At 51.6% G+C, this 22,343-nt stretch overlaps 1 protein-coding gene across 9 annotated transcripts in view; it reads left to right on the forward strand.

The window, feature by feature from the left end:
* The window catches only part of STXBP5L (syntaxin binding protein 5L), a 581,790-nt gene that overhangs the window by 155,287 nt on the left and 404,160 nt on the right, over window positions 1–22,343 (forward strand). For all 9 annotated transcript variants that reach the window (XM_088455906.1, XM_088455901.1, XM_088455909.1 and 6 more), the window contains one exon: window positions 2,242–2,323. In XM_088455906.1, coding sequence (XP_088312032.1) covers window positions 2,242–2,323 — 82 coding nt within the window. The remainder of the gene's footprint in view (window positions 1–2,241; window positions 2,324–22,343) is intronic.

Below are 22,343 nucleotides of genomic sequence, written 5' to 3' on the forward strand. Positions count from 1 at the left end.
TTGGCAGGTATAGGTGGCGCCATCTTAGGAGGTGGGAAGTGAAGGCGTGAAGACGCGGTAAACTTCGGTAATACAGGGACCGCATGAGACATCAGTGATATCGCTGCGGTATCCCTATTGTTAAATAGGAGGAAGCAGTGATAACCCCTAAGGCACTGGTCGGGGAACAGGGGTAAATTACCCCAAATGGGGTAAAAATGAAATTCCTGGGGGTAATGGACGGACAGCCGGGCATGCCTATTAATCATTGCATGCCCGGCTGTCCGTCCATTACCCCCAGGAATGGAGGTTTCTGACGCCGGGTGTGGCGCAAGTGACCTCCAGCCCGGCGTCGCAGGGAGGCTCTAAGCTGGACGCCCGCTGAGATGTTATTACCAGCTGGCGCCCGGCTCCTTCCCTGCAGCGCCGCGTTAGCCGGAGGCTGGAGTTCTCTTCTGAACTCCGGCTTCCGCCTCTCTCCATGCGCACTATGAGAGAGATGTCATGACGTCTCTCCCATAGTTCCGAGGAGCAGCCGGGCGGACAGGACGGCGGCGGATGTAGGAGCGGGGAATAAGGTGTTTTTTTTTTTTTATGTACAAGCGGCACTACAGGGGCATTATGTGGGGGCACTACTACAGGGGCATTATATGGGGGCACTACTACAGGGGCATTATATGGGGGCACTACTACAGGGGCATTATATGGGGGCATACTACGGGGGCTTTATATGGGGGCACTACTACAGGGGCACTATATGGGGGCACTACTACAGGGGCATTTTACGGTGGCAGTACTACAGGGGCACTATATGGGGGCACTACTACAGGGGCACTACTACAGAGGCATTATATGAGGGCACTACTACAGGGGCATTGTATGGGGGCACTACTGCAGGGGCATAACTATGGGGGCAGCGACAATACAGCTCAGTCCCCATACCAGGCTATGGGGACGTGATGCTCCGCAAGATTACAGGAACCAAAGGAGATATCAGTGATTGCCCCAAGCAGTGAAAACCCCATTTTCTGCAGAAAACTAGGGAAAAGGGGTGATCACTGCTTGATAAATAGACCCCCTAACCTCTTGTTGCTGAATAGAGAGAGCGCTGTCTGTAGACGGATGACATAAGCCTGTATATGTCTGGCTGCATTCATGTACATTTCAGTAAAGCAATTAAACATATCCCTCATCAAAGGAAGAGAAGTCCATTAATAAAAGCTTATTACAGAGTGCTCTGGTCTTTTATATTATAACAGCAATTACGTATCAATTACCTCTACTGTCCAAATATTAGGTTTGTGCTGGGTACATGCAGCACTTTATATCACCCTAATCCGTGTGCCCATCCGTGCCCATCCTATGTTATCACTGTTATCCTGGGGCTTGTGTAATAAAGAGATTATGGGGCCTATTTATCATTGGTGGCAGTGGGGTCCTGGACAGTATCATTGTCATCTTTTCAGGGCTAATTATCAATGAACCCATGCCAGTCATCATATCCGCGGCATTGTCTCTGCATTATAACTGTAAACGTGATTATAAAGCGTTATATTTAAACTTATAATGACGTCACGGTTAAAATGCTTTAAATAGCATTACAGCCGTGTCGGCAGTTTTTCCTGTCGACATAATGCTTTCAACATAATTGACAGTAAGGCTGTTGACAGTGCGATTTGTTGACAGCCTTACTGTCGCCAGCTGGTCAGCAGCTGTTAGCGCACAAACCTGTACAATCGCCGCTGTTGGTGGAAGATGTTGCGTTACTGCGTGCTGATCCCGGCGGTGTTTCTGCGCCACCCTACGTCATTTCTTTATTTCGGGTGTTGTAAAATGAATGAATGAATGTATTCTGTGTTCATGGTGGTGATCAATTGGCCTTAAGCAGCAGCAGGACAGTTACCGTGATACAATGTAACACATGCACAGTATACATTGTGTGTGACATACGGTATTTCTCCTAGGAGGAAAACACACACACACTATACACACACACTATACACACACACTATACACACACACACTATACACACACACTATACACACACACACACACTATACACGCTGTAATAAAGCTGCTGCACATATGTGTTATTGTGTCTTTCCCTCTCTTGTCCTCTCTTTATCCTCTGCCGTCCATGACATTAATGGTTAATGTTCCGTCTGCCGCATGGGGGGCAGGGTTACATAATTGTCACTCTGACAAGGTTAATTGCTTCATAATTGTTCACCAGTAAAATCCTTAACTATTGATTATGACAGACTGGGCCGCCCTGGCGTTGACTGCCATTGCCAGCATGATAGCACCGCAGCCGTCCTGCATCTCCAGTTCTTAATCAACGAGGTAAGTGTTGCTGTAACCCTTGCACTGCTTCTTCATGTATTCTGCATGGCTATGCAAGGTAACACAACAAGGCTTGTGTCACATTATACTGCAATACCTCCTTATGTGCACAAACCTTCATCACCAACAACTGCATGTCAGGATTCACAGTGTTTCCAAACACCCCCCCCCCCACACACACACTATTTCACCCACAATAGTATTCTGCATCTAGTGTTTGGAGAGCGGCTAGTGATGCACCCTCCCACAGAAGCGTGTCATGAATTACATCTGGGGCCCTCTGGAGCTGGTGGAGAGGTCAAGGCCCTCTGCAAAAGAGAATGGCTGTGCAGGGGCGAGCGACTGTGCAGGGTGGAGAGCGGCTGGTGCAGGGGAGAGAGCGGCTGGTGCAGGGGAGAGCGCGGCTGGTGCAGGGGAGAGAGCAGCTGGTGCAGGGGAGAGAGCGGCTGGTGCAGGGGAGAGAGCGGCTGGTGCAGGGGAGAGAGTGGCTGTGCAGGGGAGAGAGCGGCTGTGCAGGGGAGAGAGTGGCTGTACAGGGGAGAGACCAGCAGTGCAGAGGAGAGAGCATCTGTTCAGGGGAGAGAGTGGCTGTGCAGAGGAGAGAGTGGCTGTGCAGGGGAGAGAGCGGCTGTGCAGGGGAGAGAGTGGCTGTACAGGGAGAGACCAGCAGTGCAGAGGAGAGAGCATCTGTTCAGGGGAGAGAGTGGCTGTGCAGAGGAGAGAGTGGCTGGTGCAGGGGAGAGAGCGGCTGTGCAGGGGAGAGAGCGGCTGTGCAGGGGAGAGAGTGACTGTACAGGGGAGAGACCAGCAGTGCAGAGGAGAGAGCATCTGTTCAGGGGAGAGAGTGGCTGTGCAGAGGAGAGAGTGGTTGTGCAGGGGAGAGAGCGGCTGTGCAGGGGAGAGAGTGGCTGTACAGGGGAGAGACCAGCAGTGCAGAGGAGAGAGCATCTGTTCAGGGGAGAGAGTGGCTGTGCAGGGGAGAGAGCGGCTGGTGCAGGGGAGAGAGTGGCTGGTGCAGGGGAGAGAGCGGCTGGTGCAGGGGAGAGAGTGGCTGGTGCAGGGGAGAGAGCGGCTGAGCTAGGGAGAGAATCTGTGCAGGGGAGAGAGCGGCTGTGCAGGGGAGAGAGCGGCTGGTGCAGGGGAGAGAGTGGCTGGTGCAGTGGAAAGAGTGGCTGGTGAAGAGGAGAGAGCGGCTGGTGCAGGGGAGAGAGCGGCTGGTGCAGGGGAGAGAGCGGTTGTGCAGAGGAGAGAGTGGCTGGTGCAGGGAAGAGAGCGGCTGGTGCAGGGGAGAGAGCGGCTGGTGCAGGGGAGAGAGCGGCTGTGCAGGGGAGAGAGCGGCTGTGCAGGGGAGAGAGCGGCTGGTGCAGGGGAGAGAGCGGCTGTGCAGAGGAGAGAGCGGCTGTGCAGGGGAGAGAGCGGCTGTGCAGGGGAGAGAGCGGCTGGTGCAGGGGAGAGAGCGGCCGGTGCAGGGGAGAGAGTGGCCAGTGCAGAGGAGAGAGCATCTGTTCAGGGGAGAGAGTGGCTGTGCAGATGAGAGAGTGGCTGTGCAGGGGAGAGAGCGGTTGTGCAGAGGAGAGAGTGGCTGGTGCAGGGGAGAGAGCGGCTGGTGCAGGGGAGAGAGTGGCTGGTGCAGGGGAGAGAGCGGCTGAGCTAGGGAGAGAATCTGTGCAGGGGAGAGAGTGGCTGGTGCAGTGGAAAGAGTGGCTGGTGAAGAGGAGAGAGCGGCTGGTGCAGGGGAGAGAGCGGCTGGTGCAGGGGAGAGAGCGGTTGTGCAGAGGAGAGAGTGGCTGGTGCAGGGAAGAGAGCGGCTGGTGCAGGGGAGAGAGCGGCTGGTGCAGGGGAGAGAGCGGCTGTGCAGGGGAGAGAGCGGCTGTGCAGGGGAGAGAGCGGCTGGTGCAGGGGAGAGAGCGGCTGTGCAGAGGAGAGAGCGGCTGTGCAGGGGAGAGAGCGGCTGTGCAGGGGAGAGAGCGGCTGGTGCAGGGGAGAGAGCGGCCGGTGCAGGGGAGAGAGTGGCCAGTGCAGAGGAGAGAGCATCTGTTCAGGGGAGAGAGTGGCTGTGCAGATGAGAGAGTGGCTGTGCAGGGGAGAGAGCGGTTGTGCAGAGGAGAGAGTGGCTGGTGCAGGGAAGAGAGTGGCTGGTGCAGGGGAGAGAGCGGCTGGTGCAGGGGAGAGAGCGGCTGTGCAGGGGAGAGAGCGGCTGTGCAGGGGAGAGAGCGGCTGGTGCAGGGGAGAGAGCGGCTGTGCAGAGGAGAGAGCGGCTGTGCAGGGGAGAGAGCGGCTGTGCAGGGGAGAGAGCGGCTGGTGCAGGGGAGAGAGCGGCTGTGCAGGGGAGAGAGCGGCTGGTGCAGGGGAGAGAGCGGCCGGTGCAGGGGAGAGAGTGGCCAGTGCAGAGGAGAGAGCATCTGTTCAGGGGAGAGAGTGGCTGTGCAGAGGAGAGAGTGGCTGGTGCAGGGGAGAGAGTGGCTGTACAGAGGAGAGACCAGCAGTGCAGAGGAGAGAGCATCTGTTCAGGGGAGAGAGTGGCTGTGCAGAGGAGAGAGTGGCTGTGCAGGGGAGAGAGCGGCTGTGCAGGGGAGAGAGTGGCTGTGCAGGGGAGAGACCAGCAGTGCAGAGGAGAGAGCATCTGTTCAGGGGAGAGAGTGGCTGTGCAGAGGAGAGAGTGGCTGGTGCAGGGGAGAGAGCGGCTGTGCAGGGGAGAGAGCGGCTGTGCAGGGGAGAGAGTGGCTGTACAGAGGAGAGACCAGCAGTGCAGAGGAGAGAGCATCTGTTCAGGGGAGAGAGTGGCTGTGCAGAGGAGAGAGTGGCTGTGCAGGGGAGAGAGCGGCTGTGCAGGGGAGAGAGCGGCTGTGCAGGGGAGAGAGTGGCTGTACAGGGGAGAGACCAGCAGTGCAGAGGAGAGAGCATCTGTTCAGGGGAGAGAGTGGCTGTGAAGGGGAGAGAGTGGCTGGTGAAGAGGAGAGAGCGGCTGGTGCAGGGGAGAGAGCGGCTGGTGCAGGGGAGAGAGCGGCTGGTGCAGGGGAGAGAGCGGCTGGTGCAGGGGAGAGAGCGGCTGTGCAGAAGAGAGAGTGGCTGGTGCAGGGAAGAGAGTGGCTGGTGCAGGGGAGAGAGTGGCTGTGCAGAGGAGAGAGCGGCTGTGCAGGGGAGAGAGCGGCTGTGCAGGGGAGAAAGCGGCTGGTGCAGGTGAGAGAGCGGCTGGTGCGGGGAGAGAACGGCTGGTGCAGGGGAGAGAGCGGCTGTGCAGGGGAGAGAGCGGCTGGTGCGGGGGAGAGAGCGGCTGTGCAGAGGAGAGAGTGGCTGGTGCAGGGGAGAGAGCAGCTGGTGCAGGGGAGAAATCGGCTGTGCAGAGGACAGAGTGGCTGTGCAGAGGAGAGAGCGGCTGGTGCAGGGGAGAGAGCGGCTGGTGCAGGGGAGAGAGCGGCTGGTGCAGGGGAGAGAGCGGCTGGTGCAGAGGAGAGAGTGGCTGGTGCAGGGGAGAGAGTGGCTGGTGCAGGGGAGAGCACGGCTGAGCTAGGGAGAGCATCTGTGCAGGGGAGAGAGCGGCTGTGCAGGGGAGAGAGTGGCTGGTGCAGAGGAGAGAGTGGCTGGTGCAGAGGAGAGAGTGGCTGGTGCAGGGAAGAGAGTGGCTGGTGCAGGGAAGAGTTGCTGTACAGGGGAGAGAGTGGCTGGTGCAGGGGAGAGAGCGGCTGTGCAGTGGAGAGGCCCGTGCAGGAGAAAGCGACTGTGAAGGGGAGACAGCAGCTGTACAGGGTACTGCGCCTGTGCAGCTGTGCAGGGGAGAGCGGCTGAGCAGGGGAGAGAGTGGCTGTGCAGGGGAGAGACCTGTTGTGCAGGAGACAGCGGCTGTGCAGGGGAGAGAGCAGCTGTGCAGGGGAGTGAGTTGCTGTACAGGGGAGAGAGCAGCAGTGCAGAGGAGAGAGCGGCTGTGCAGGGGAGAGAGCGGCTGTGCATGGGAGAGAGCAGCTTTACAGGGGAGAGCGCGTCTGAGCTAGGAAGAGACTGGCATTGCAGAGGAGAGAGCATCTTTGCAGGGGAGAACAGCTGAGCAGGGGAGAGAGGCTGAGCAGTGGGGAGCAGATGTGCAGGGAAGAGAGCGGCTGTGCAGGGGAGAGCAGCTGAGCAGAGGAGAGTGTCTGAGCAGGGGAGAGCGGTGCAGGGGTCAGTGGCTGTGCAAAAGAGAAGGCTGAGCAGGGGAGAGCGGCTGTGCAGGGGTGAGCAGATGTGCAAAAGAGAAGGCTGTGCAGGGTAGAGAGGCTGTGCAGGGGAGAGCAGCTGTGCAGGGGAGAAACCTGCTGTGCAGGAGACAGTGGCTGTGCAGGGGAGTGCACCTGTGTGGCTGTGCAGGGGTGAGAGGCTGAGTAGGGGAGAGAGTGGCTGTGCAGGGGTGAGAGGCTGAGCAGGGGAGAGCGGCTGTGCAGGGGTGAGAGGCTGTGCAGAGGGGAGAGTGCTACTGTGCAGGGGGGAGAGTGGCTGTGCAGGGGAAAGAGCGGCTGGGCTGGGAGAGAGGCTGAGCAGGGGAGAGCAGCTGTGCAAAAGAGGAGGCTGAGCAGCGCAGAGTGGCTGTGCAGGGGATAGAGCATCTGAGCTAGGGAGAGCATTTGTGCAGGGGAGAGAGCGGCTGTGCAGGGGAGAGCGGCTGTGCAGGGGAGAGAGCGTCTGAGCTAGGGAGAGCAACTATGCAGGGGACAGAGCGGCTGTGCAGAGCAGTGCGCCTGTGCAGCTATGCAGGGGAGAATGGCTGTGCAGGGGAGAATGGCTGTGCAGGGGAGAGAGCTGCTGTGCAGGGGAGAGCGCGGCTGTGCAGGGGAGAGAGCGTCTGAGCTAGGAAGAGTAGCTGTGCAGGGGAGAGAGTGGCTGTGCAAGGGAGAGAGCGGCTGTGCAGGGGAGTGAGAGGCTGTACAGGGGAGAGAGCAGCAGTGCAGAGGAGAGAGCGGCTTTGCAGGGGAGAGAGCGTCTGAGCTAGGTAGAGACTGGCTGTGCAGGGGAGAGACTGGCATTGCAGAGTAGAGAGTGGCTTTGCAGGGGAGAGAGCAGCTTTGCAGGGGAGAGAGCAGCTTTGCAGGGGAGAGAGCATCTGAGCTAGGAAGAGACTGGCTGTGCAGAGGAGAGAGTGACTGTGCAGGGGAGAGAGGCTGAGCAGTGGGGAGCAGATGTGCAGGGGTGAGCGGCTGTGCAAAAGAGAAGGCTGTGCAGGGTAGAGAGGCTGTGCAGGGTAGAGAGGCTGTGCAGAGGGGAGAGCAGCTGTGCAGTGGAGAAACCTGCTGTGCAGGAGACAGCGGCTGTGCAGGGGAGTGCACCTGTGTGGCTGTGCAGGGGTGAGAGGCTGAGTAGGGGAGAGAGTGGCTGTGCAGGGGTGAGGGGCTGAGTAGGAGGAGACTGGCTGTGCAGGGGTGAGAGGCTGAGTAGGGGAGAGAGGCTGAGCAGGGGAGAGAGTGGCTGTGCAGGGGTGAGAGGCTGAGCAGGGAAGAGCGGCTGTGCAGGGGTGAGAGGCTGTGCAGAGGGGAGAGTGCTACTGTGCAGGGGGGAGAGTGGCTGTGCAGGGGAAAGAGCGGCTGGGCTGGGAGAGAAGCTGAGCAGGGGAGAGCAGCTGTGCAAAAGAGGAGGCTGAGCAGCGCAGAGTGGCTGTGCAGGGGATAGAGCATCTGAGCTAGGGAGAGCATCTGTGCAGGGGAGAGAGTGGCTGTGCAGGGGAGAGAGCGTCTGAGCTAGGGAGAGCAACAGTGCAGGGGAGAGCGGCTGTGCAGGGGAGAGCATCTGTGCAGGGGAGAGAGCGGCTGTGCAGGGGAGAGCGGCTGTGCAGGGGAGAGAGCGTCTGAGCTAGGGAGAGCATCTGTGCAGGGGAGAGAACGGCTGTGCAGGGCAGTGCGCCTGTGCAGCTATGCAGGGGAGAATGGCTGTGCAGGGGAGAGAGCTGCTGTGCAGGGGAGAGCGCGGCTGTGCAGGGGAGAGAGCGTCTGAGCTAGGAAGAGTAGCTGTGCAAGGGAGAGAGCGGCTGTGCAGGGGAGTGCACCTGTGTGGCTGTGCAGGGGTGAGAGGCTGAGTAGGGGAGAGAGTGGCTGTGCAGGGGTGAGGGTCTGAGTAGGGGAGAGACTGGCTGTGCAGGGGTGAGAGGCTGAGTAGGGGAGAGAGGCTGAGCAGGGGAGAGAGTGGCTGTGCAGGGGTGAGAGGCTGAGAAAGGGAGAGCGGCTGTGCAGGGGTGAGAGGCTGTGCAGAGGGGAGAGTGCTACTGTGCAGGGGGGAGAGTGGCTGTGCAGGGGAAAGAGCGGCTGGGCTGGGAGAGAGGCTGAGCAGGGGAGAGCAGCCGTGCAAAAGAGGAGGCTGAGCAGCGCAGAGTGGCTGTGCAGGGGATAGAGCATCTGAGCTAGGGAGAGCATCTGTGCAGGGGAGAGAGTGGCTGTGCAGGGGAGAGAGCGTCTGAGCTAGGGAGAGCAACTGTGCAGGGGAGAGCGGCTGTGCAGGGGAGAGAGCGTCTGAGCTAGGGAGAGCATCTGTGCAGGGGAGAGAGCGGCTGTGCAGGGGAGAGTGGCTGTGCAGTGGAGAGAACGTCTGAGCTAGGGAGAGCATCTGTGCAGGGGAGAGAATGGCTGTGCAGGGGAGAGAGCGTCTGAGCTAGGGAGAGCAACTGTGCAGGGGACAGAGCGGCTGTGCAGGGCAGTGCGCCTGTGTAGCTATGCAGGGGAGAATGGCTGTGCAGGGGAGAGAGCTGCTGTGCAGGGGAGAGCGCGGCTGTGCAGGGGAGAGAGCGTCTGAGCTAGGAAGAGTGGCTATGCAAGGGAGAGAGCGGCTGTGCAGGGGAGTGAGTGGCTGTACAGGGGAGAGAGCAGCAGTGCAGAGGAGAGAGCGGCTTTGCAGGGGAGAGAGCGTCTGAGCTAGGTAGAGACTGGCTGTGCAGGGGAGAGACTGGCATTGCAGTGGAGAGAGCAGCTTTGCAGGGGAGAGAGCAGCTTTGCAGTGGAGAGAGCATCTGAGCTAGGAAGAGACTGGCTGTGCAGAGGAGAGTGGCTGTGCAGGGGAGAGAGGCTGAGCAGTGGGGAGCAGATGTGCAGGGGTGAGCGGCTGTGCAAAAGAGAAGGCTGTGCAGGGTAGAGAGGCTGTGCAGAGGAGAGAGCAGCTGTGCAGAGGAGACAGCGGCTGTGCAGGGGAGTGCACCTGTGTGGCTGTGCAGGGGTGAGAGGCTGAGCAGGGGAGAGAGGCTGTGCAGGGGTGAGAGGCTGTGCAGGGGGGGGGAGTGCTACTGTGGAGGGGGAAGAGTGGCTGTGCAGGGGTGAGAGGCTGTGCAGGGGGGGGAGTGCTACTGTGCAGGGGGAAGAGCGGCTGTGCAGGGGTGAGAGGCTGTGCAGGGGGGGAGTGCTACTGTGCAGGGGGAAGAGCGGCTGTGCAGGGGTGAGAGGCTGTGCAGGGGGGGGAAGTGCTACTGTGCAGGGGACAGAGCGACTGGGCTGGGAGAGAGGCTTTGCAGGGGAGAGTGGCTATGCAGGGGAGAACGGCTGTGCAGGGGAGAGCACTGCTGTGCAAGGGGGAGAGCACTGCTGTGCAGGGGAGTGAGTGGCTGTGCAGGCGAGTGAGCGGCTGTGCAGGGGAGAGAGTGGCATTGAAGGGTGTGTACGGCTATGCAGGGAAGAGAGTCCGACTGGACTGGGATGAGCGACTGTGCAGGGGAGAGTGTCTGAGCAGGGGGGGGCGGTACAGGGGTGAACGGTTGTGCGGGGGTGAGCGGCTGAGCAGGGAAGAATGGCTGTGCAGTGGATGTACGTGTGAGTGTGTGTATATATCTGTGTGTATATGTATGAGTACCTGTGTGAGTGTGTGTGTGAATATGTATGAGTACCTGTGTGAGTGTGTGTGTGAATATGTATGAGTACCTGTGTCAGTGTGTGTATACAGCCATGGCCAAAAGTTTTAAGAATGACGCATGCATTGGTTTTCACAAAGTTTGCTGCTTCAGTGTTTTTTGACCTAATTTTCAGATGTTACTATGGTATACTGAGGTAACATTACAGCATTACATAAGTGTCAGATGTTACTATGGTATACTGAGGTAACATTACATAAGTGTCAGATGTTACTATGGTATACTGAGGCAACATTACATAAGTGTCAGATGTTACTATGGTATACTGAGGTAACATTACAGCATTACATAAGTGTCAGATGTTACTATGGTATACTGAGGTAACATTACAGCATTACACAAGTGTCAGATGTTACTATGGTATACTGAGGTAACATTACAGCATGACATAAGTGTCAGATGTTACTATGGTATACTGAGGTAACATTACAGCATTACATAAGCGTCAGATGTTACTATGGTATACTGAGGTAACATTACAGCATTACACAAGTGTCAGATGTTACTATGGTATACTGAGGTTACATTACGGCATTACATAAGTGTCAGATGTTACTATGGTATACTGATGTAATATTACATAAGTGTCAGATGTTACTATGGTATACTGAGGTAACATTTCAGCATTACATAAGTGTCAGATGTTACTATGGTATACTGAGGTAACATTGCAGCATTACATAAGTGTCAGATGTTACTATGGTATACTGAGGTAACATTACAGCATTACATAAGTGTCAGATGTTACTATGGTATACTGAGGTAACATTGCAGCATTACATAAGTGTCAGATGTTACTATGGTATACTGAGGTAACATTGCAGCATTACATAAGTGTCAGATGTTACTATGGTATACTGAGGTAACATTACAGCATTACATAAGTGTCAGATGTTACTATGGTATACTGAGGTAACATTGCAGCATTACATAAGTGTCAGATGTTACTATGGTATACTGAGGTAACATTGCAGCATTACATAAGTGTCAGATGTTACTATGGTATACTGAGGTAACATTGCAGCATTACATAAGTGTCAGATGTTACTATGGTATACTGAGGTAACATTGCAGCATTACTGTACATAAGTGTCAGATGTTACTATGGTATACTGATGTAACATTGCAGCATTACATAAGTGTCAGATGTTACTATGGTATACTGAGGTAACATTACAGCATTACATAAGTGTCAGATGTTACTATGGTATACTGAGGTAACATTACAGCATTACATAAGTGTCAGATGTTACTATGGTATACTGAGGTAACATTACAGCATTACATAAGTGTCAGATGTTACTATGGTATACTGAGGTAACATTACAGGATGACATAAGTGTCAGATGTTACTATGGTATGCTGAGGTAACATTACAGCATTACATAAGTGTCAGATGTTACTATGGTATACTGAGGTAACATTACAGCATTACATAAGTGTCAGATGTTACTTTGGTATTAAGGATTCTGCCTGAGAACCTCTATATACCCCTGCCTATACCTTCTAATATCCTACCTTTAAACCTCTAAGGATGACGCTAGTTTGCATACGCAGTCATACAGTAAATAAAGACTCCAGACCTAGAATCTGTGGTTCCAACGCACAAAGTATTATTCAAGTAAAAGTACAGCAGCTACACGCTATGATCCTCATATAATCTTAGCGCAAAGAGATTATACAGACCCAAGTACAATTATACATACGCAGCGCTCTCTGGTCCAGATGTTAGGCATCAGCAAGAAACCCCTCGTCAATCAGCATTCAGCACAAAGACTAGGAACCCAGGGTCAGAGCACACATATTTATACCCCCCAGAAATAAACAACACAATAGAGAAATGTTTTGCTAATACCATTGGTCCTAAAGGAGAGGGCATATGTTACAAGGCATTTAACAGGTTGATTCAAATAGACACAACCCAGCCTCTAACAACTGGGGGTCTCTGGTTTCCCGCCTCATGCAACATCCCAACAGTTGTTCATATAATGTAGATTTTGTTGCTTGAAGTCTCTGAGGTCCATAAGTTGAGAATGCATGTTGCGATCTCTCCATCGATATTACCGGAATACTGTTGAGAGAGTACGCATCAGTACAATTCCAAACATGGCTTACTTATCACGTATAAAACCTTAGTTACGAAATAACCTTTATTTCATAGCAATTATAGTAAATGTGCATACTTGAATCTTATACTTTAAAGCTTATTAAACCTTTTATGTGAATATGTAATGTGTGAGTATGCGGGGTGTGATGTAAAGACACTAGTTAACTTGGGGCAGATGCGTGCGCATGAAGCTAATAAACAGTGTTTTCATACAGGATTTTATGCATTCGCTAATATGCGACTAGTTAACAGCGCAATTGTGCGTATTAATGTGTGTATGAGAAATGGTGCACTTAAATCTCACTTAAACTAAGTGAACACCTAGCAGTGTGGAATGCTGAGCCTTATAGTTCCATGACTTGCTCATGCCCCAGCAGCCCCCACCCTTTTCAGGCTCCAAAATACTGGTCTTTGTTCTCCCAGGGCCTGTGTGGATGCAAATTAGCACAGCTACAAGACCCAAACCTCAGCTCACTCTTGGCTTTGAATATATTTTATTGTAGGAAGCCTGCTAATGTAAGGTGCTACAAACGACCCTCTTGCTGTATTCGAGCAGGGCCACCTGGAGTGAGAGCAGACGTTATGTCCATGAAGCTTGTCTACACAGGCTAGTTGTCACGTGGCCATTTGCTCTGTTTAGCTAATGCAATCCAATTTTGACATACTGTACAGCCATTTCTGAAATATATCCATTAGGGGAATTATACTAGTATACACACTTTATCCAGAGCACCCAAACTACGTGAAGTCATGAAATAGGCTTTTGATGAATCGCCGTAACTTGTGGCGATGGTCACAGATGCAATCGCATGATGCTAATAGTAATATCGCCACATGTACTAAAGTGTGAGTTTATCTAAAATGGCGCTTAGGCTGCCATTCGCAAAATTCCAACTTCGACAGACCACCCTTTGATAGCGAACAACATGCTATCACAATCTGATTTTAAAATATAATTTAGGCTTACATTTATATACTATTTAGTGTTATTATGGGATGGCACAAGGTGGTTCTTAATCCATCAATAAGGTGTCTCTGAGTGGGGACATAAAACTACTATTATACGCACACCGCGGATCTTGGAAGATCATGTGAAAGGTGTGGGGATACAGTCCTATAAAGGCAGTCTTGAAGGGGAATTGAGACTTTACATTATCTGAGGTGTTTTTAAAAAATAACATTTCACTAATACATTCTATGCATGTCTAAATATAATACATTAAATTATGGTATTTCCTAGTTCAGGGTTGTAATGCAGTTCTGTATTTACCTCGGTATTCATACTGACCACCATCATAAATTTCGTTCTTTCGTTTTACTCTATTTTTACATTTTCCACACTTCAACACAATAGGAACACACCGGACACATATGCCAATTATTAAGATGACAATCAGTATAAGGATTAAGAATTTGCCGATGCTGGCGATCACTTCCTTAGGGTCGCTGGTATCATTGGTGACATAGGTGCAACATTTTACTCCAAATTGGGTGGCCAACGTTACGCAATACCCTCTAGTAACACAGCAGTTAAATAATTTAACACTAGCCTGTGTTGCACCAGTTCTTTCTTGTACGCTTGCAATTCAATCCCTGTATACCTGAATGTGTCACCGTACATCTCGGTGATATTATCTATCAATTTAGCAAGTTCCTGAATATATCTAAAGTTTAATGTACCCCGAGCGATCCTGGTGGGATCCAATGCGACTAAAACTTGAAAGCCAGTTGTCTCACTAATCAACTGAGTGGCTGTGCACATCACCAGATATCATATTTCGTTTCCCTCTGTGTTCATATTGTGTGTGAAGATATGGTGATGGTATGTTTTTATGTATACCAAGCATTTCAACATGTGTGAGGGTCATAACTTGTGGGACTACTCTTCCCAGGTAACACAAACCTTCGGAACTCGGGGAGAGCCACTTATACGCTTTTCTTCCACATATAAAATATACATTATCAGGGAGAACATAAGGAATGGTATGCATCATTATCATTAAGCACATTTCCCTTGCAAACAATCCTATTTCTGGGTCTAAAGGATACCCACCCCAGTACAGGTTATATTTAGGCTGGCACCGTTGGATACAGTTCTCATCAACTAGGGACCCACAAAGCTCACAAATACAGGAATCTTCAGACTATAAACCTCCACACGTCCCCGAGTATCCGGAATGACAGCTCTCTTAACAATAACAGTACTAAGATTGGTCAGACACTCCCCTGATTGGCATTGCACTCTTCCTGACTCCACTCCATCAGCACTGCCATCAGCTCCCATTTCCTCAATCGGTCTCCCATCACTGAAACTGGATATTCCCGAACCGAACAGGATGGTGAACACTCTAAAAGAGAATATGAAAATGAACACAGCAGGCCCGTCCATTGTCACAACAAGACCTGCAAATTTCTCTTAGTTCAGGTATCTCACTACGACCTTTTCAATCCTCCCGGAACAAGCTCGCGAGCGACAGGTCCACGCTATCAGCCTTGTCTCCGACTTGTTTCTCCACCGGTTGATTGACCTTTTTGCAGTCAGTGGAATGGACCCAGGTATCTCTCTCATCCACCTTCAAAGATGTAGTACTTGTCAGCAGCACCTGGTACGGACCTTCCCACCGATCAGTCAAACAACCTGAACGCAAGAAATTTCTGATCATAACATATTCTCCTGGTTCAACATCATGACAGTTAGTTTCAGGCATATCATTAGACAACAATTTCAGTTTCTGCTGCTGTTGCTTCAACTGCTTACTCATTGATATAAGATACTTTACAGTTACCTCGTTGTTACCCTTCAAGTCTTCCTGTGGACTGAGGTTGTCTACCGAACAGTATTTCAAATGGGGACAGATTTATAGGGGGTCTAGGAGTGGTCCTTATGCTATGTAGGACCAAAGGTAATGCTTCTGGCCATCCTAGTCCAGTCTCTGCCATGATTTTACTTAACTTAATTTCAATAGTCCCTTTCATCCTCTCTACCTTGGCACTGGCTTGCGGTCGGTAGGGGGTGTGAAGTCGGCTATTAATACCCATCAGCTTACACATATTTTGAAAAACATCACCTGTGAAATGAGTACCCCTGTCACTCTCAATGATTTTAGGGATACCGTACCTGCATACAAATTTCTGATCTATTTTCTTGGCAGTAAATGCAGCAGTATTAGTGGCCGCTGGGTAGTCCTCAGCCCAATTACAAAATACATCAGTGCACACTAATACATACTTAAGATTCCTGCAGGGTGGTAATTGGATGAAATCAATTTGTATCACCTGGAAAGGTCCATCAGTCAGTGGAATGTGGGACGGTTCGGTAGGGATCGCTTTCCCTATGTTCTTCCTCAAGCAGATCAGACAGGACATTGCTATCTTTTCTGCTTGTGAAGAAAAACCTTGTGCGCACCAGTATGCTCTCACCAACTTGCACATACCTTGTTTTCCCAGATGAGTCAGACCGTGTGCTGCCTCTGAACGTGTACCTCGAGTCAGTGTAAATGTTAGCAGATTTGCCTGCTGCCAGTTCACATGCTCTAGTAAGTGCTACTAACTCTGCCACCTGGGCTGAGTGAGGAGGACAGAGAGGTTTAGCTTCTATGATGTCTGTGTCATTTACAACAGCATAACCTGTACATAATTCACCTGTGTTATTTGTCTATGACAACTCCCATCCGTATAAAAAGTCACTGCCACATTCTCTAAATTTGTGTCGTGTATGTCAGGTCTAGCAGTAAAGGTCTGATTCAGATATTCCATACAATCGTGCGTATCATTATGTCTGCTGAACTCACCTCCCGCCAGCAACTCGCCTCCTTCCACCCTTTGTACATCATGTTGTACATATGGTAAATACGTTGCTTGATTCAGCGTGCTGCAACGTTTAACAGTGATGTTTGCGGGTGCGATTAGAGCTAGTTCCCATTTGGTAAACCTAGCCGAAGGGACGTGTCTGGTTTGAGCTGGGTTCAACAGAGCAGATACAGCATGGGGAGTGTAGACAATCTTATCATGACCCAATACTACGTCCTCACTTTTACTCACCAATAAAGCGGTAGCTGCTACACTTCTCAAACAAGTGGGGAGTGATCTTGCCACAGTGTCCAATTGGGCACTGTAGAATGCTAGGGGCCTACTGGCATCACCATGTTTTTGTGCAAGGACACCTGCAGCACAACCATTGGCTTCCGTACAATACAAATCAAAAGGTTTTTCATAATCAGGTATTCCCAATGCAGGAGCTTTTGTCAGACTATCCTTAAGATTAAGAAAAACCTGGTCTGTTTCCTCTGTGTGTATGACACGATCGGGCTTTGAGGAAGAGACTAATTCCTGTAAAGGCAAGGCCAAAATAGAAAAACCTGGGATCCACAGTATCCACACATTCCCAAGAAGGTACGAATTTGCTGTTAATTCTGCGGCAGTGTCATGTTCTGTATGGCCTGGATTCTATCATTTGTAAGATGTCGTAAGCCCTGGGTTAGGTAGTGTCCCAAATATTTTACTCTGGATTGGCACGGCTGTAGTTTGCCTTAGCCACCTTGTGTCCTGTATGCGAGAGATGATGCAACAAAAGTTTAGTATCATTCAAACATGACATAAACGAGTCAGAACATAGCAATAAATCATCCACATATTGAATTAAAACAGATCCATTGGCAGGTTGAAAAGATTGTAAACAGTCGTGCAATGCCTGGGAGAAGATACTGGGGCTGTCTATGAAAGCTTGGGGTAACCGTGTCCATGTGTATTGTACACCTCTGTATGTAAATGCAAATAGATACTGACAGTCAGGGTGGAGAGGCACAGAGAAGAAAGCAGAACAGAGGTCAATGACAGTGAAATGGGTTGCATTTGGTGGGATCTGCATCAGGATGACAGCTGGATTTGGCACTACAGGGAATTGACTCTCTACTACCTTATTAACACGTCTAAGGTCTTGTACCAGCCTATAACCCCTCCCACCACTCTTCTTCACCGGGAAGATGGGACTGTTGGCTACACTAGCTGTACGAACTAAATTTCCCTGTAGCAATAATCGCTCAATTATTGGAAAAACCCCTAATTCTACCTCCTGTTTTAGTGGGTACTGGGGAATTTTTGGAGCTTGCCTAACGCTTTTTAAATTTACCATTACAAGGCTTACGTTTGCCATTAATCCAGTGTCCAGTCCATCCTTAGTCCAAAGGGAATCTGGAATTTGGGACAACATTTAATCTACCTGAGATGGATTTTCATTTAAACTTGTAGAGTGATACATTATCCTTTGAGGAGTGTCCAACATATCCCGCACCTCTTGTGCAACTCTCTCTGGGATATCTAAAAATACACCATCAGGGGTGCATTATATAACACATCTCATCTTACATAACAAGTCTCTACCCAGCAGGTTAGTAGGAGTCGCAGCAGCCAGAAGGAAAGAATGCCTGGTATGCAACGGCCCAATAGTAACCTCTGTGGACTTTGTTAAAGGATAATGTTCCACTTTACCTGTTACACCCATTGTTGGTATTGTCTCGTTGGTCACCTGTAAATTAACGGGAGATTTTATCACTGAACTGGTCGCCCCTTTGTCTACAAGAAAAGGATATTCAGTACCAGCTACATCAACCATCAAGACCGGTTCTTCCCTAGTACTTCCCGTTAACCTGACTATCTGTAGACTACAGGTATGACCTGACCCCTAGCGTTGGCTACCATTCTCCAATAAAGCATTTACGGCTACAATTGAAGCTGGTGCTTGCTGAATATTTGCTGATCTCTGTGCATATCCCTTATGGGGATATCCAGGTTTCCCTTGGTGTGGGGTCCATACTCTTTTTACTGTGCAGTTTCTACTTAAGTGTCCTGTTTGTTTGCAATTAAAACATGTCCGTGATTGAGGTGAAAGCATGTGTTGTTGTGAGGTTTGAGCAGAGGGCAAAGGTGGTGGATATGGGTAAGGATAGGCAGGGTAAGGGTATTGTGGGGGAAAAGAAGTGGGTGGATATCCTGGGACCTGTGGTTGCATTGGGTTAGTGGAATAGAGTTGTGTTTGTTGTTGAGTGGGGTTAGTGAGAGCAACTTGTTCTGGCATGAGTGTGTGTGCAAGTGCAAGCGTGTCTGTTGGCTGTGATGTTAACGTCATTCTCTCCAGAGCTTGTATACTGACAGCCATTAATTTTTCGCTCTGGGTCTCCCTCTTTTTTGAGATGTTTTTGTCATGTTCTATGGCAGACTCTATGAGGTTATCTATTGTAAGTCCCCGCCAGCCAGGTTGTGAGGTCTGAACCCGAGTTTTTAAATTCTCTTTTAACCCATCCATTAATATCGTGACTATCATTCCCCTGTGGTGAATGCTATCTTTAATCTCTTCTATCCCAGTGTACTGGGTGATAGCCTGCAGAGCCCGGTCGCAATATTCTTCTGCAGTTTCACTCTCTTTTTGTTTGATTGTGAAGATTTTGTTCCAGTTAACTACTGCTGGAAAATATACACCCAATTGAGTCACAATGCGGGAAATGTTACCTTGGTTTACTTGGTCTGTTAAGGGAACGTCGCCATCCAATACACAATCTGTGATAAATTTTGTCACGTCGGTATTGTGTGGCAGGCAGGCCCTTAACACCACACGCCAATCTTTATTAGTGGGCTCATGAGAACTACCCAAATTTCTCAAAAATCTTTGACATTTGGCTAGTTCCTTTTTGGGATTGGGGAAATCATTTATGATGGAATTCAGTTCTGCTCTTGTCCATGGACAATGCATTACTACTTCCCTCGTGGGCACTACACCGTTTGCATCTGCATTTCCATTTGGAACAGTTATTGTCCGAATGGGATGCAGACCGGCATTGTTGCTACCTCTGACTTGGTTACCTGGCTGGGGGTTTAATCTGCTGCTGCTACGTATGGTATTAACAACTTCCTCTACGGGTGCAGAGTGTGTTAACACTTCCCTTGCTGTTACCGATGAAGATGGCGGCACCACTCGTGATTGTGGTGATGCAGCATCTATCATCTGCACAGCATGGGAAATGGCAGACATTACAATAGGCTCATCATCCACATCATAAACATTTTCTTATGGTTGCTTAAGAGGGGGTACAATTTGCTTGTTACATTTTTCTACTTCAGGGTCCATAGGGTATCCACAGGATACCTTGGGGTATAGGTGATGACGTCAGGCATCGGGCACCATAGAGTTAAAGCTTTCAGCCCCCCAGGATGCACTAGGGTCCCCCTCCTATACCCCGCCCCCGAGCCAAGGCATCTCAGTTTAGTTTGGTGCCCGGCCGGAGTCGGATGCACCTGTTAGAGGGGGGCCATGAAGAGCCCCTGAAGTTTTCGTCTTTGCAGCTGTGGCTGCACATCTGGAAGTACAGCATGGACAGTCAGTCCTGACGTCCATGCTGTCTTCCCTACACCCCCGCCGGTACCAGAACGCCGATACCGATCCGGGGATGCTGGTAAGCATCTGGGGTCACCGCTAGCGGTGACCCCAGATCTTTGGGACCATGGCCGGATCCAAGGGGGACTACAAGGTAAGCAGCAGGGTCCCGCGGTGGGACCCTGCTGAACATGGCCCTAAGTCCCCAGGCATGGGGCTCCCTGGGGACTGGCTGCAGCGTGGAGCCAGGTACTAACCTGCTCTTCCACTACCCCCCTGGGACAGCGGACCGCGGCAGAGCGGTAGCGCTGCGGCGTCCCAGGGGTTAAATGCATGCCAGGGGAGCGCGCCCTCCCTGTCTCACAGCCGGCGCCTCCCCCGCTGCACACAGCCATCTCTGCTCTAGCTGACTGGTCCTGTGTCAGCGCTCCTCCCCCAGGCCGGCCTCCTCTCTGCTCCTCGGTGGCCATCTTTGGAAGAAGCATGGTGAGCGCTGCTGGACGCTGATGAACGGTGGCATCGCGGTCTGGGTCCCCCTGCATACCTCTCCTCCGTTGGATTAAGGTCTGTGTATGCAGTGCTGTGTCCTACCAGGCTCTGAGCCTGCGTAGTTGAGGATCAGCGCTGATAGTGCAGGGATTGATTTCTTTGCATTGTATGTGACCTATGCTAGCGTCTGCTGCCTGTACTTTCATTTTCTATCTGTCAGCATTTAACTGTCCCTGTTCTTTCTGCTAAAGCCCTTGCGGTGCGGTGCTTGCAGGGTGGTCTCACACTATACTAACGAGTATCTGTGAGAGGGGTCACATACTTACCATTATGTCTGAAAGTGACTTTCCTCTCCAGCTTTTATGTACTGCATGCAAGGTACCTATAGTGGAGGGGAACGGTAGCGTGGAGGGGCTATGTCGGAAGTGTTATTCATTGACGCGGCCGATTACGGTCACGGCTCCGGTACAGGAGCCGCTCTGGGCTTGTTTCGCCAAAGCGCTTACAACCCTCGTGGGCCAGTTAGCTCTGCAGCCAGCCTTCCCTCAGATGGGATTGTCCCCGCAGTCTGTGGTGTCGTCACCCATGCAGGGTTTCCCGAGACAATTGATGGTACCCCACAGTCTCCCTATTTCCCCTCCTCAGGTCTCTCATGAGCCTGCGTGGCTTAATTAGTTAACAAGCTCTGTACAGCATTTGTCAGAAGTGTTGCAGGGGGATTCTGTGATGCGGACTCACAAGCGGCCGGTGGCGTCTCTGTCTGCTCCTTATGAGGATGACGACGGGACGCCCGATGATGGGGAGATTCTGGATCTTTCTGACCAGGAACCTCCCCGTCCTAAAGAGTCAGACGCTAAGTCTAAGGTTTATATACCTGGCCTTATTCATGCAGTCCGTACTGCTTTAGTTATTGAGGATGAGGAGCCTCCGGTATCAAAATCCAAATACGCCTTTTTCAAGGATGTTAAGGGAGATGCCACAGTGTTTCTCTTTTGGGGCAATTAGTGGACCACCTAGAGGAAGCATGGAAACAGCCAGGCAAACGGTATCAGCCTCAAAGGCGTTTAGCAGTGGCGTATCCGTTTGCGGACAATTATTTTGCCAAGTGGGAATCTCCGCCACAGGTGAATTCCCATGTAACACGCCTGGTCCGAAGTGCCACGTTGCCCATGTCCTCCTTAAAGGATGCCACGGACCGTAAGGTGGAAATCTGCCTAAAGTCCATTTATTCCCTTGCGGCGGGGGCAGCTAGGCCGGCTATGGCCATTTGTTGGGTTGCCAGAGCTATGGAGCGCTGGGCAGATACGTTAGAGGCGTCCTTCGATTCCGACTGTTCGGCTGAACAGACCGAGTTGATAGGCAATCTCAGGGATTCGGCCACTTACATTAATGAAGCGGCTTTGGATATCAGTACCTGACCTCACGGATTTCTTCGGCTGCTGTGGCGGCACATCGCACATTATGGTTGCGATCTTGGAAGGCGGACGCTGATTTCAAGAAGGGCCTGGAAGCCTTGCCCTTTAACGGAGAAGTCCTATTTGGTCCAGATCTGGACAAAATTGTGGCCACGCTGGCGGCAGCCAAATCAGCATGTCTCCCGTCTGCTGCTGTTCCGTCCAGCTTAGGTATGTCGTCCTTTCGGCCTTAAAGGGCCCAGGGTAGGCCTAAAGCACAATCCTTTCCTCGACAGGCTGGCCCCAAGAAATCGGCCAAGCCCCGGAAGCAGGCCTGGAGTACCAGGCATCCGGCTCCTAAGCCAAATGACAAGCCTGCGGCCTGACGGTCCGGGCCTCCCTTTGGGGGATCCCAAAGTGGGAGGCCGCCTGATGCAGTTCGCCCAGTGTTGGTCGGTCACCACGATGGACACTTGGGTTCTCGAGGTGGTTTCTCACGGGTACGCCCTCTCCTTCCGGCACAGACCCCCGTCTCGATTCTTCACCATGGGTCTACCATCAGACCGGAACAAAGCCTTGGAACTGTGGAAAGTTTTGCACACTATTCTCCAGGCTGGAGTTATAGTGCCTGTTCCATTCTCCCAGAAGGGCCAGGGTTTCTATTCCAATCTCTTTTTGGTGCAGAAACCCAATGGGTCGTATCGTCCGATACTCAACCTCAAAGCTCTCAACAAATCTTTGCGGGTGCCGAAGTTTCGGATGGAGACCCTGCGGTCCATCATTCTGGCGCTGGAACCTGGGGACTATATGGTGTC

The sequence above is a fragment of the Taudactylus pleione genome, unplaced genomic scaffold (genome assembly GCF_031769625.1).
Source record: "Taudactylus pleione unplaced genomic scaffold, aTauple2 ptg000677l, whole genome shotgun sequence".
NCBI lineage: Eukaryota > Metazoa > Chordata > Amphibia > Anura > Myobatrachidae > Taudactylus > Taudactylus pleione.